The sequence below is a fragment of the Pistacia vera genome, unplaced genomic scaffold (assembly GCF_008641045.1).
Source record: "Pistacia vera cultivar Batoury unplaced genomic scaffold, PisVer_v2 Contig503, whole genome shotgun sequence".
Classification (NCBI taxonomy): domain Eukaryota; kingdom Viridiplantae; phylum Streptophyta; class Magnoliopsida; order Sapindales; family Anacardiaceae; genus Pistacia; species Pistacia vera.
In genome coordinates, this window is record NW_022196339.1 from 528,777 (window position 1) to 543,955 (window position 15,179).

Here is a 15,179-nt window from a genome sequence, read left to right on the forward strand (position 1 = left end):
ATTAAAATTATATTAGTGAGATTATATTTAAATATATCTATGTATATATTTAAATGAATTATTATTATTAATTAAATGTTAATATATTATTATATATTAATTGATTTTAATTATAATAATAATTAATTAATTAAAATACCATAAAGGGTGTGTTTGGTTGCAAGGATGAATTAGGGTTGGAGCCTGTTGGAGTAGGTGCCCTAGAGCCAATCAATTATTGTAGAATTGACTCTTTGTAATAATGTTCATTAATCAATAAAATGCATCTTATTCTATATCGTGTAAATCATTATTATTGCCATATGTATTGATATATGTCCTTAGAATGGTAGAACCGTGACGAGGGTATCAAGTGTTTCAAATCTTGATAGTGAGAACCCTATGAGCACATATGGTGGCCATTCTAGAAACGTCCGTAGCCCCAGTATTATTATGAAGTAAGGGCACAGATAATACGGTAAGACTATCATAGTGTTGAACGACTCTGTCGAAAGACAGTGACTGATCTCACTTGTCAAAGTTGTTTGGTGACAACCCGGTGCAACACATGGGTGCTTGCTGTAGGCGATTACACCGCAGCAAGTTCACTGGACTGACCCACCAGAGGATTCCATATGGATGGTAACCCCAGTGTCTATGGAACAAATCCTCTAACGAATGGTGGTGCTTGTGATCCTTAGACTTGAGATCACCGGAGCGCCTTGTGCACCGATTGGTGTAGTTTGACACTAGCCTAACGCAGTTCTTTTCAGAGCTGTCAATACGGTGGTGATTGGCTGCATCAAGGAGTGTATCAAGACTATGGTGGATTGACAGAGGATTCATCACTCCCGGGTACGGGAGAAAGTTATCTCACGGCGCAATTCAGTATATGGCAATGACACTAAAACTGTGGCCACAGTGGGATTGAGTTGTTGCTCTATCCAGTTTATAATACGGGTCATTGGTCCAGAAACTGAATAAATAATATCGAGAGTAACCGAAGGTTGACACTATTTCTATGCCTTCGTCTCGTCGAGATAACGTATGATGAAAGGATCGAATTGCACGGTAACCATATCGTTGACAGGTAGCTACTTTGCTGAATCCGAATCTATCGGGTGGCCATGATGCCTTGCTAGGGGCCAATCTTGGTCTGTGTATTAGTGAGACGATTAATTGGTGTTAATCGCAATACTATACACTGCCGATATGATGAGGAGCCTATGGGTCACACACATAGAAGACAATTTAAGATGCAAGAAGAAAGAAGGGCGTTTTCGTCTTTTAAGGCGAAAGGGTATTTTGGTAATTTCACAGTGCAATTAAATTTGCTGAGGTCGTAGCCTTTATTTAATTTGTTAGAAAAATTAAATAAGTGAAATTACGTTTAAATGTGTGTTCGCACATATTTAAATATATTATCATTATTGTTAAATGTTAATATATATTTAAATATATATATTAATTGATTTTAATTGAGATAATGATGGAAAATAAAATAAATCAAATTGGGAGTGTTTGGCAACATGGGGCGTTTGGGTTGGAGCCCAAGCCTATTCCGTATGGGATTAGGGCAAATTGTTTTTAATATAAAAAGAAAAGTGTGTGATTTTTAATTGGGTTTTTTCTTTGAAAACAAAAACACACAGCCCCTTTTGGAAAAGCATTCCCACGGCAGTAACACTTTTTTTGAGCCTGAAATCAATTCAATTGATTTTGTTTTTCTTCTGAATCTTGAAGCCAAAGAGGATCTAGCAAATCCCTTTTTGGTTCTTTTTGAGATTGTCTTCGTGTGGACTACGTAGGTTCGATCCTACACTTAGATAGATAGCAAAATATTCGTCGACAGATTTGGAGGAGCCTCCAGCGTGCGTTTGTTTCTCTTAACTCGTGTTTAATATTTCTGCATATTCTTATTATGATAAAATTGTAAAATTATACCCTTGATCTTGGCTCATGTAAACAATCCCTGAATTATTTTTTTTTTGTTTCCGCTACGTATACGGGACCGTTAACTAACAAAGCCAATGACTATTCCTAAGTCGAATATGATTTTAGTTACTGCCCTATATAGGTGCAACTTAAAATTAAAACAAGGTGATATATTCATTCAATCAAAAAACCCTAGCCACCCTCTCTCTCTCTCTCTGTCTCTCTCTCTCTCACATTACACTCTTGTGTGAAGAAGAAAATTTTTCTTGTTCTTCTTTCTTGATTCTTGAAGCCCTTGATTGTTCTAGCAAAATAATCAAGGGTTCTACGAATTATCTTCGTGTGGACTTCCGTGAGTGCGATCTTACATTGGATCGATTAGCGAAAAATCACGTGAACAGTGTCGGTGAACAGTATTCTTGTCCAAAGTTAGAGATATTCGGAGGAGCCTCCAAACGTCGGTATGAACTAAATCCTTGTATGAATTTGTTTTTATACAATTTTATTTTACGTTTCAGTTTATGCATGAAAACGTTATAGTTTGTACTTGGATCTTGGTTCATGTAATTGATCGATTTGTTTTAAATATAATGTTTTTCCGCTATGCGAATCCAATCAGTTACTAACAAAAAGAATTCTCTGTTCAACTTTACACTTAGCACCACACTCTGAATCCTTAACGTGTAGCAACTCCTTGGAGCTTTTTCTCATTGGGAACACACCTGAGAACAGCTTGTAAACCACAAGCTTCAAGCACCGACACCACGCACCAGCATCAGCAAGGGAACCACGTTCCAAAAGTCATCAAGTCTATGTTTGATATGGTAAGGTTTTGGCACAAAATGGAAAATGAACCTTGAACCTTAATAGAAAGAATACTCTAATAAATTCATAATAAGATGAAATAAAAGATCAAAAGGTTAGATTTATTTATGCAAGGAGTATTATATAATGAAAGATTTATTGCTCAACAATATAGTGCCACATCAGCCAACAAGGGGTTGACCAATGTTTGTCCAAATAAGGAAAGCATTCATTCTTTTTGGTTTGGACTATATAACAAATCGGGAAAGATAACTTTATTCCCTAGGATCACTTAAGGATATTATGACACATGTAAAAGGTCTTAAATATCAAGAGACAAAGATAAACAATATATTTTTCACTTTATCAGACATGCAACTCGTGTTGGGTTGCAAAATATCTGAAGTGAGAGTGTAAGCACAGACCGTTGTGCACACATTCTTGAAACGAAACAAGCCAATACACAAGTCTAGCAAACCGTGTGCACTAAGAACTGATGTGCACACACACAACAGATGAAACAAGCCAAATAAAAGGATTGGCAGCCAATGTGCACTCATAACTGTTGTGCACACACACAACTCATAAGTTTGACAAAAAAAAAAAAAAAATATTCTACACAATAAAATTGCAAAGATCGTTATATGGGTTGAAACAATCAGGATGAATGTGGTATAATTGTCTTAGTGAAAATCTGATAAAGGAAGGATACGTCAATGATCCTATATGCCCGTGTGTCTTTATAAAAAGGTCTGAATCAGGATTTGCAGTTGTAGCAATATATGTTGATGACATGAGTTTAATAGGGACTCATGAAGAGCTCACAAAAACTGCCGAGTACTTGAAAAGCGAAATTGAAATGAAGGATTTGAGGAAAACAAAGTATTGTCTCGGCTTGCAGATCGAGCATTGTTCAAATAGAGTTTTGCTCTATCAATCAAATTATATTGAAAAGATCCTTAAGCGATTTTATATGGATAAATCTCACCCCTTGAGTACCCCAATGGTAGTTCGGTCTCTTGATCCTAAAAAGGATCAATTTCGTCCTAAAGAAGATATCGAAAAGATACTTGGTCATGAAGTATTGTATCTAAATGCAATAGGTGAATTATTATATTTGGTACAATGTATGGGACCAAACATAACATTTGCAGTGAATCTATTGGTAAGATTTAGCTCTACACCAACTCGCTGACATTGGAATAGGATCAAACAGTCTTTCGTTACCTCAATGGAACAAAAGATTTGAGATTATTTTATTTAAGGAAATCTGTTAATGATCCTAAATTAGTTAGCTATATAGATGCTGGATACCTTTCTGATCCTCACAAAGCCTGCTTGTAGACGGGATATGTTTTCACTCATAATGGTACTGCAATATCATGGTGTTCTATAAAACTGACATTGGTTGCTACTTCCTCCAACCACTTCGAGATTCTTGCGCTTTATGAAGCCAACCGAGAATGTGTATGGTTAAGATCTGTCATCCATCATATTGAAAGTATATGCAAATTGCCACGTACCTCAGATGCTCCCACAATTATAAATGAAGACAATGCAACATGTATTGCTTAAGTCAGGGGAGGATATATCAAATGAGACAGAACCAAGCATATTTCACCGAAGTTCTTTTCCACTCACGAACTCCAGCAAAATCGAGAGATTGATGTCAAAACATTGGTGGCCATCCACCACCTTTACTTGAGGTGGTGAAAAGTGGAACGAGGGGTGGGGGTGGGGGGTGTGTATTGGCTATAAAAATTACCCCCCCTCCTTCTCATTTGAAAGAAATCCAAATATTTGAGGGGCTTCAGTGTATCAATACTCACATCTCTCAATTCTCTCATTTTGGTCCCTTGTTATTTACTTCATTTATTTTACCTCTCCTGAGTTACTACTAAATAGCACCACTAAATTATAACAACTTTAAAATTTTGTCAAAAAACATGACAGCCCTTTTTAGAGCTAAACATATTCCAGACAATATTTTATCCTCAAGGACTCTTTTAAACTTCCTAAACTAAGGAAACATCANACACGGGCTTTGGACACTGATTTTCTTATCATGCTAATTTCTTTGGAGCAAGTCTTGCTAGATATGCGCAAGTGGCAGTGTATGGTTTCAGTGACAAGGTAAGCAGCTGCCTCAAAAATCAGGCGACCGATAATTAATATACAAACCTGACAATTGAGACGAGAAGATAATACAATGTAATTTTGTAATTTGTTGGTTAAGGAGTATTGCAATTCAATATCTTCTGGGTCAAGATTAGCTTCACAGAAGCTCATAATTACACAATAATTCACCAGCTGTTTAACTTATCAATGAACAACTGCTTCCTAATAACATCTACACACAACATAAAAAAGAATACAAATATGCAACTAGGGTTATCAGCTTGGCCACGAAAATACTCCACAGAATTTCATGTTTTTATTTTGTGGAAATACCGATGAACAATCAGGAAACAAAAAAGAACAAAAAAATTGAACAATTTGTAAAAATGATACTAAACAAATTATCAAAAGAAAAGCAAGATAAACTATTTTACCAAGTCCTCCTAATAAAGATTACTATGACCAGGCAAGAAATAACCAGTAACAGTGTGTTCTTTTACTGTATTTTGCGTGTATTAACACTACTGTATAACCAAATGATTGAATTTTATGGACTTAAAACAAGTCATACAATTTCATTTGAATAATATTCACAGAATAATAAATTATCTATGACAACAAAATCTGTTACACTTACCAATGGTCTACTGTCATTCTCACCCCAAGAAACATCGGTTGAGGACATAAGTTGCAAAATTAGCCACAAATCACCTACGGTAGCGATACCGTTTGAAGTTGAAATATACGTGTAATATCCCACGTTCAAATGTGCACTTAAATCCTTTCTTATGAGAATACTCCCATTCTTTGTTTACAATTTTAAATGCCTGTAATATCAAAATAAGTGGTTGAGTAAATTAATCCTAAACAAACTAAATAAGAAATTAAAAAATTGAAAAAAAAAAAAAAAAAGGCCTAGATCAAGTGAACTTACAATGTCCTCATAGGGAGGCCCAGCATGGAACCTTATGATGCATGTTTCACCATTGCTTCCATCCTTCTCAATAGTGTATGTAGGAGCCTTTGTCTTGTCAACAAGGTCTGGATAGAAGATGTTGAATTTATATCCTTGCACAATCTTTGGAGGTGGATTGTCATGGTCATAGTGAGTCTGATTATATTTGTTCCACTCGTATCCAGTGTGAACACGGTTGAAGTATTTTGGTTTTCTTGGTCGGTACTTGTCATGCCACCAATACACCTGCATCCAAATTGATTTTCAGAAAATAGAACTTATAAAATGACTTGGAAAAAATAGCCAGACTATGTAGGCAAATCAGAGAAAGGACAAGATAAAGCACCTGCGAGTCCAGGTTCACTTCTGCACCAGAGCCAAATATGGCATCTCCTTCTTCCATGGCTCCCATAGCTTTCATGGCTTTCAGCTCCAAGTTATCTTCTGAAGGAGTTGGTTTTGATGCCATAGCTTCTTTAATCCACCGCCTTTGCTGCTCTTCCAACACAGCTACACGTTTACGCTCCTGTTAACATAGCAACACACTTACATAATTAAACCGAGACACATCTTCTAACTCATAAGATTCTTATTAGACAACAAAGATGTCGTATAAGCAAATTACCAATATAGCCCTGTCCTCGTCAGGGTCAATAGCTTCTTCATTTTCATCACCATGCAATAGTTCAGGTGAAAATGATCCAGGCTCTTCTTCTGCTTCTTGAGCCTCTTCCCCTAATATAAGTTCTGGAGAGAAATTTCCTGCATCTATATATCATAGACATATTAGCCAACTGCTATCACTGCAATAATCTTAACAAAAAAACCAGTATTTCAAGGAAAAAAAAAACATACTATTCTCATCACTCTCAAGCTGAATGTCCTCTTCTTCAGACCTCAAATCATGATCGGTTTCAAATTTATCTTCACCGTCCAAAGGTTGCTCGACTCGTTGCAGATGCTTACGCAGCATTTTAGCATGTATTTCTTTCAAACAAGCCTGTAATTGTACCAACATACTACTGAGGTCCAAAACAAGTTGTAAACAATTGAAGTAAAGACATTTAAGGAGAGATAAGTACCTTTGCCTTGTATATATGGAGTCGTTTAAGAATGGCTTCCCAATACTCAACCACCTTTGCGGTGCCAGTACGCATTTGTGATTCAATATGAGTTTGTAATGCCTCAAGCTCACTCTGTGTCTTCCCTTGCAAAAGGTTCTTGACATCTGGTTCAATACTTGAATGCAACCCCCTCTCTTCTGCAAGCAACTCAGCAGGAGGTTCCTCCCCACGCACTCTAGCTCGATCCAGTGCATCCTTTTTTTGTGCTTCAGCTAGTTCCCAATCACAAACCACCATAAGTGCCTGTTGAATACATAGAGTCAAGATACTGTCCACTTGACATTCAACACTAAATATAACAAGAAACATTCGTTAATACCAGCAATCTCATAACCTGATATATATAAATTTTCCGGCTATAACCTTGGGATAATTATCATTTGAACTGGTCTTGAGTAATCATTTCAACCAAAAACTACAGTTTGTGGGAAACAACAAGCTTCCAGACCAAGAATATAAATAAATTTGAAAATGCAAGCATATATCTAAAAAGAGAGAGACAAATTCCTAACATGAAAGTTTGAGATATGGGAGGAAATACTTTAAATTTAACAAACCTTACTTCATAATCTCTCCAAAAGATTACGACTCAGCAACATAAATCCTACATAGTTATTTTCTTATAGCAGGGCTAATTTTATATTGAATAGAAAATTACGAAGGACATGCAAGATGGAAAAGTTTGTAAGAGAAATGCCTGAACAAAAGCAGTTTTCTGCATGTACGGCCAAAATTCTACCTCTCAGCTGGGACAAAATAGCTACTCAGAAAGTCCATAAAAATGAAAGTGGTAATACCTCCCAATACTCTATATGCATTGGTGTTGCCCTGTCCAAATCCAGATACATCTTGATGTCCTCACGAAGCTCTTCCATCTCCTTAACTGTCAGGCCCTGTATCAAACAATACACATCAAACACCAATGTGAACAGTCTAAGATAAATATTTAATGCATGTCTGTGAAAATGCAATCACATCAAACAATGAGATTACACCACATAATTACCTTGAAAACCATGTAAGGTTCATCTATTACAATGTCCAAGTCATCTGAACCACTGAGGTGGTTGCAGAGAATATCAATAGGCTTTATACGACCCTCACGCAATCTAATCTCAGATCTGACTTTGCTTTGATCAAAATGAAACTGTAGATAGAATATATAGTAAACTCTTCAGATTGCAAATAGAAAGTCGCAGTATACATTAAAAAATAGAATAGTGGAAGCACCTCAGCACCATACCTCTTCCTCTTTCTTCTCCCAGTCTTGAAATTCAGCACGAGCACGTTCCCTCGCTAACAGTGCCTGCAGAAATATTTAATCAAATAGCAGTAAGAAAACTTTTTCAAAAAAAATTATATATTAACTTCAACAATAATAAAGCACAACGTTGTATCTTGGCCAACATGTTCCACACAAAAACTTTTGCTCTACCAAGGGACTAAGCTTACCATTTCTTCTTCATGTCGTGCTTTTTCAATAGCTCTTTCCTCTCTTCTCTTTTTAACCTTCTCGATCTCTGCCTGCATCATGAATGGGATATATATATATTGAAATCTGAAACTCCAAAGAAAACCCCATGAAAAGCCAAAATTAAGACGACAAAGAACTCGACAAGATACAGAGACAACAAAGTGCTTCAAATTTGTAAGAGGCAGTGACTTCTCATTAACTTTGATTCACATACCAGCCTTTCTCTCTGTCTCTTTTTCTCTGCTTTAATTGAAAACTCCTCAAGCGGTACACCTTGGGAAACATCCCGCTCAATCTTCTTTCGCCACACAAATCTGCAGCCCACACATTTACAACTCAATCACATTCAAAAAAAGAATCCTGCCTCTAATTTGCAATCTAACATTTTTACTACTTTAATGCTCTTCCACATTACACCAAACTTCAAATTTCGAAATTTTCTTCAATATTAAAGCATAACCTAAATTCACTTCATTACTGTACAGAACATAATTAAAAAAACCTTACCTCTCATTTAGATTGGAATCACCAAACGGATTCGAATCGTTTGAATAACCAGACACAGTCTGAGACTTCAACTTCTTTGCAACTCTTGCTGCCTTAAGAACAAAATTACATAATCAATAAATTAATTTAAGAAATTAAATTTAAAAAGGAAAAACAAAGTAAATAATTTACCTTTCTCTGAGCTTTTTTGGCCAAATATTCAGAAATTTCTTCCTCCGTAATCCTCCTCGAAGACCTTCGCTTTTTGTGGGCACGATCGCTCTCGTCGCTATCATCACCAGAAACATCCGAGTCGCTATCACGTCTACTACTTTTGCTTTTGCTCTTGCTTCTGCTTTTGCTTCTGCTTCGGTCTTTGTGCTTCTGTGAGCTCCTCGACGGCGACTCATCCGACTCAATGTATGATTCAGGCTCGGATTCCGACTCGGATGCAGAGTCGTCAGATCTCCTTTTACGACTTCGGCCTCTTCGTTTTGAAGACGACGACGTTTCTCTCCTGTTCCTACCGTGATTTCCCATTTTCGCTTGAACGTTGCTATTCGGAAAATAGGGCTTTGAGTTATGGTCCTCCTCTGTGATAAGATAGAAGAATGAGAATTGAGAGTTTAAGGGAAGAGAACTTTTATTGATTATAGCCTGCTTAAACCCTATTTGTTTTAGGGAGTGCATCAACCGAAAATCGCACTGTTGCCGTCGATTGGCGAGGCATCGGGGGAGGGTGATATGGGTTTAGTTAGAGGCTAAGGGGAGTGTTTTCATGGTGATGGAGAGTGTTATCGTCGCCGAAACACTGCCCTATTTGCCCTGGTTTGTCCATGCCAATGGTAATTTTGGGATGTTTTTACAAATTTCAAAGCTGTAAGGACTACAGAATTTAGGTTGTTTTTGTTATATTTTAACTTTTAGACACCGATTTGACCTGTCAGTCTAATCTGTTAAACCAGTCAACCCACAACCCGACACTTTACCTCGAGTTGGTTATTAAAACATTGCCTTGAACTTCCTTTTTTCCGTTGTTTGTATCATTTAAAGAAGTTAGATTTGGTTATTTATTAGGCTTGACAAATGGTTTGACCCAAATAGATCGATGGTGGCCAGTTAAGAAAGACCGATGTTATTTAAGTCTCATTTAAACTCTTTTTTAATTTGAAATATATCATCTAGAGGACAATTTTGTAAGAAATGTACAATTAAAGACACCCTTTTAAGAAATCAACTAATTTTTAGAGGATACTTTAAAATAAAAGAAAAATAAAAAATTCACAACTAGAGGACACTGAACGTAAAAACACCATTTAATTAATTTACCACTTAAAAGCGAATTACTGTATAGTATGGGCTGGGCTATAGGGGGTCCTAACCCGTTTGGGTTGCCCCATACCCAACCCATTACATTTAAATTAGTTCCCACAATCATGGCATGGCACGAAAAAGCACGACACAATAAGACTCGATACAAAAAAACACGCACGGCACGACCCACAATTACAAAAGCAATACCACGGGCCTTAAAAAAGACACGTGACAGCACGACACAAAAAAATAAAAAAAATTTAAAATCTGAAATGAAGATATAATTAAAGATTTTAAGATTTTTAAATTAATAAAATGAAGACGTATAATAATTTTTTCTAATTTCTAAGTTTGTATTTGTAAGTATAATTATAACTTATAATAATAAAAATAAAAAATTGAAATTCAATTAATATTTCATATCCATTATTTTATTATATTTCATAGTAATTATGTGTTTTTTTTAATTATATAAATACAAAATGCTAATAAATACAAATAAAATATTTTTATAAAAATTATTAATAATAAATCAAAATTACCATAATTTATAAATATTAAATATTTTTACAAACACACAGCCGGCCCACGACACAGCCCAAGGCATAACACAATATATAACAGGCCGTCCGTGGGTCTTTAAATTTGATGGACCAACACGACACAAACAAACACGAATTTTTACGAGTCTTAGCAAGGCACAACACAATAGGCCTTGAATTTTTAGCACAGCCCCGTCCGCCGTCAGCTCTAAACTTAGTGGGAAGCTATTAAACGGTGTTCTTGTATTACAAAAGTCATTAATCAGATAAGTTTTGAGAGGTTTAAAGGGGAATTTATGAGGTATAAAATTTGAAGGCAAGGAACCAAGTAGAGAAAATTCAAAAAAAAAATCTTACACGGCCTTTGGACACTGATTCTTATCATGCTAATTTCTTTGGAGCAAGTCTTGCTAGATATGCGCAAGTGGCAGTGTATGGTTTCGTGACAAGGTAAGCAGCTGCCTCAAAAATCAGGCGACCGATAATTAATATACAAACCTGACAATTGAGACGAGAAGATAATACAATGCAATTTTGTAATTTGTTGGTTAAGGAGTACTGCAATTCAATTTCTTCTGGGTCAAGATTAGCTTCACAAGCTCATAATTATACAATAATTCACAAGCTGTTTAACTTATCAATGAACAACTGCTTCCTAATAACATCTACACACACATAAAAAAGAATACGAATATGCAACTAGGTTATCAGCTTGGCCACGAAAACACTCCACAGAATTTCATGTTTTTATTTTGGGGAAATACCGATGAACAATCAGCAAACAAAAAAAAAAACAAATTGAACAAATTGGAAAAATGATACTAAACAAATTATCAAAAGAAAGCAGATAACTATTTTACCAAGTCCTCCTAATAAAGATTACTATGACCAGGCAAAAATAACCAGTAACAGTGTGTTCTTTTACTGTATTTTGCGTGTATTAACACTACTGTAAACTAAATGATTGAATTTTATGGACTTAAAACAAGTCATACAATTTCATTTGGATAATATCACCAGAATAATAAATTATCTATGACAACAAACTGTTACACTTACCAATGGTCTACTGTCATTCTCACCCCAAGAAACATCGGTTGAGGACATAAGTTGCAAAATTAGCCACAATCACCTAGGGTAGCGATACCGTTTGAAGTTGAAATATACTTGTAATATCCCACGTTCAAATGTGCACTTAATCCTTTCTTATGGAATACTCCCATTCTTTGTTTACAATTTTAAATGCCTGTAATATCAAAATAAGGGTTGAGTAAATTAATCCTAAACAAACTAGATAAGAATTGAAAAATTGAAAAAAAAAAAAAAAGCCTAGATCAAGTGACTTACAATGTCCTCATAGGGAGGCCCAGCATGGAACCTTATGATCATGTTTCACCATTGCTTCCTCCTTCTCAATAGTGTATGTAGGAGCCTTTGTCTTGTCAACAAGGTCTGGATAGAAGATGTTGAATTTATATCCTTGCACAATCTTTGGAGGTGGATTGTCATGTCATAGTGAGTCTGATTATATTTGTTCCACTCGTATCCAGTGTGAACACGTTTGAAGTATTTTGGTTTTCTGGGTCGTACTTTTGTCGCACCAATACCACCTGCATCCAAATTGATTTCAGAAAATAGAACTTATAAAATGACTTGGAAAAAATAGCCAACTATGTAGGCAAATCAAGAAAGGACAAGATAAAGCACCTGCGAGTCCAGTTCACTTCTGCACCAGAGCCAAATATGGCATCTCCTTCTTCCATGGCTCCCATAGCTTTCATGGCTTTCAGCTCCAGTTATCTCTGAAGAGTTGGTTTTGATGCCATACTTCTTTAATCCACCGCCTTTGCTGCTCTTCCAACACGCTACACGTTTACGCTCCTGTTAACATAGCAACACACTTACATAATTAAACCGAGACACATCTTCTAACTCAAGATTCTTATTAGAACACAAAGATGTCGATAAGCAAATTACCATAAGCCCTGTCCTCGTCAGGGTCAATAGCTTCTTCATTTTCATCACCATGCAATAGTTCAGGTGAAAATGATCCAGGCTCTTCTTCTGCTTCTTGAGCCTCTCCCCTGATATATTTCTGGAGAGAAATTTCCTGCATCTATATATCATAGACTATTAGCCAACTGTTATCACTGCATAATCTTACAAAAAAAAAACCAGTATTTCAAGGAAAAAAAAACATACTATTATCATCACTCTCAAGCTGAATGTCCTCTTCTTCAGACCTCAATCATGATCGGTTTCAAATTTATCTTCACCCTCCAAAGGTTGCTCAAGGTGTTGCAGATGCTTACGCAGCATTTTAGCATGTATTTCTTTCAAACAAGCCTGTAATTGTACCAACATACTACTGAGTCCAAACAAGTTGACAATTGAAGTAAAGACATTTAAGGAGAGATAGTACCTTTGCCTTGTATATATGGTCGTTTAAGAATGGCTTCCCAATACTCAACCACCTTTGGGTGCCAGTACGCATTGTGATTCAATATGAGTTTGTAATGCCTAAGCTCACTCTGTGTCTTCCCTTGCAAAAGTTTCTTGACATCTGGTTCAATACTTGAATGCAACCCCCTCCTTCTGCAAGCACTCAGCAGGAGTTCCCTAACCAAGGCTCATGATTTTTATAATTATAAATTAATTACAAGAAAATTATACCCAGACTAAGCTTTCTTGAATTCTTCAAATTTCTTCTTGTAAGCTTTGTTTTTTCCCACTTTAATATTTCTTTGAATGCATTGGGAACTTCCCTGTCATGTAAGTCCACACTTAAGTCCAAGTTATTATTAATAATGCTTAGGGATACATTATTTTGTTATCACAAAAAAAGAGCATGATGACTCCTTGAGTCAACATAAATTATATACATAATGTAGGGGTGTTCAAAAGAACCGGTTGGAATCGGAACTGGCGGATACCCTAGGTTTGATTCCGGTTCCTACCCAGAACCAGTCGTCAATGGGTAGGTTCTGGTTCCAAATTTTTGGAATCGTTACTATGCGGTTCCGGTTCTGGTTTCGGTTCCTATAGTTAGGAACCGGAACCGGAACCAGGAACCGAGACTAATATAAAATAAAATTAAAGATTAGGAGGGTTAATAAAAACTTTTGTAGAAAAAGTAATATAAATACATTTATATTTATATTTCATAACATTTAAAGTAAGTTGGTTTGACTTTTGAGAATCTACATTTACAAAGTAATGAAGTTTGTAATTTTGAATTTATAATTTGTAATTTTATTTTTGTTGACAAGTGCTGTGGGGGGGGGGGGGTAATTTATAAGTTTTTAAGGGTTTTTTTTACGATTTTAAAAACTTTTGGGAGGTCATGTAATTTTACAGGGTACCCAGAACCGAAACCGGAACCGTTGTTACAGGTTCTAGTTCTGGGTACCTAGGAACTGGAACCGTCAGTTCCGATTCTGGTTCCAAATTTCAAGGAACCGTCGGTTCCGGTTCCGGTTCCGGTTCCTTCGAAAAGTGCAGGGTATTCGGAACCGAACACCCCTAATACATATGATATATTTTATGGGGTATAAATTTAATGCTAAATTTGTAAAATCACACGAGGGCCCAGGAGAGCCCTAGTAAATAAAAAATTTGCTAAATTTTATGGGGTATAATTCAAGTCGTACTTGAGCAATGATTTTGGCTTTCATTTATAAAGTAAAATCATAAATAAAATAAGGAAACAAATAACTAGTAAATATACAAAAAAAAAAAAAAAACTCTATAAAAGGATAACAGGAAAGATAATCAATCCAAACAAAAAAGTCTTCATTCATTTAAGCTAGGAAAGAACATAAAAACAAATCCTAGTGAATACCATAGATCCCTAATATCTCTAGGTAAATTGGAGAAATAGCTAGACTAAGAAATCTCTCTATACTCCTCACGAGTAGATTAGAAAAGTAGCTCAATCAAGTGAATGTTGCCAACAAATAAGAAAACACCAAAGTCTATCTTGAATGATCATTTCAAAGAGATTACTTTATGTGTAAAATCTTGAAACTACATACTAAATTAAGTTGATAAAGTTGCATTTAATAGAACAACAAGGGGATTAAAGTTAGAATATGTTTGTCGAACGAAAACATAATGGAAATTGGGCTTTGATGCCAAAATGATAGAAATCATAAAAGAGTCACCAAAAAATAGTTTAATAAAAAGGGGAGGGAACGTGTGAGAGAATTAGAGAGGGAGAAGAACTATTATTTTTGTAATTTTTATAGTTTGGATATCATTCTGTGAAGTATGGTTGTTGTTCTTGGCAGGTTGGGTGTGTGAAATGGAGGTGGCAGTGATTGGCTGAAATTGGTTGGGGTTGGGGTGGTGTTGCTGGTGGGAATATGGTTGATTTGGTGATTTGGCTTTTTTTTTTTTTTTTTTTTTTTTGTTTCTTGTTAATGCAATTCATTTAATTTTATTTGTTT

The 15,179-nt window shown here is 35.8% G+C and overlaps 1 protein-coding gene across 1 annotated transcript; it reads right to left on the reverse strand.

Moving 5' to 3' along the window:
- Positions 1-5,310: 5,310 nt before the first annotated feature.
- LOC116105729 (cactin-like) lies at positions 5,311-9,542 on the reverse strand. The gene is made up of 13 exons (XM_031392143.1): positions 9,068-9,542; positions 8,897-8,988; positions 8,604-8,703; positions 8,368-8,439; positions 8,159-8,221; positions 7,922-8,062; positions 7,713-7,808; positions 6,874-7,158; positions 6,647-6,791; positions 6,417-6,559; positions 6,138-6,317; positions 5,771-6,037; positions 5,311-5,663 (listed from the first exon to the last, which is right to left on the reverse strand). Exons 1-13 carry the CDS (start codon positions 9,413-9,415, stop codon positions 5,544-5,546), a joined length of 2,052 nt encoding a protein of 683 aa, XP_031248003.1. The 5' UTR covers positions 9,416-9,542; the 3' UTR covers positions 5,311-5,543.
- Between the last annotated feature and the right edge of the window lie 5,637 nt (positions 9,543-15,179).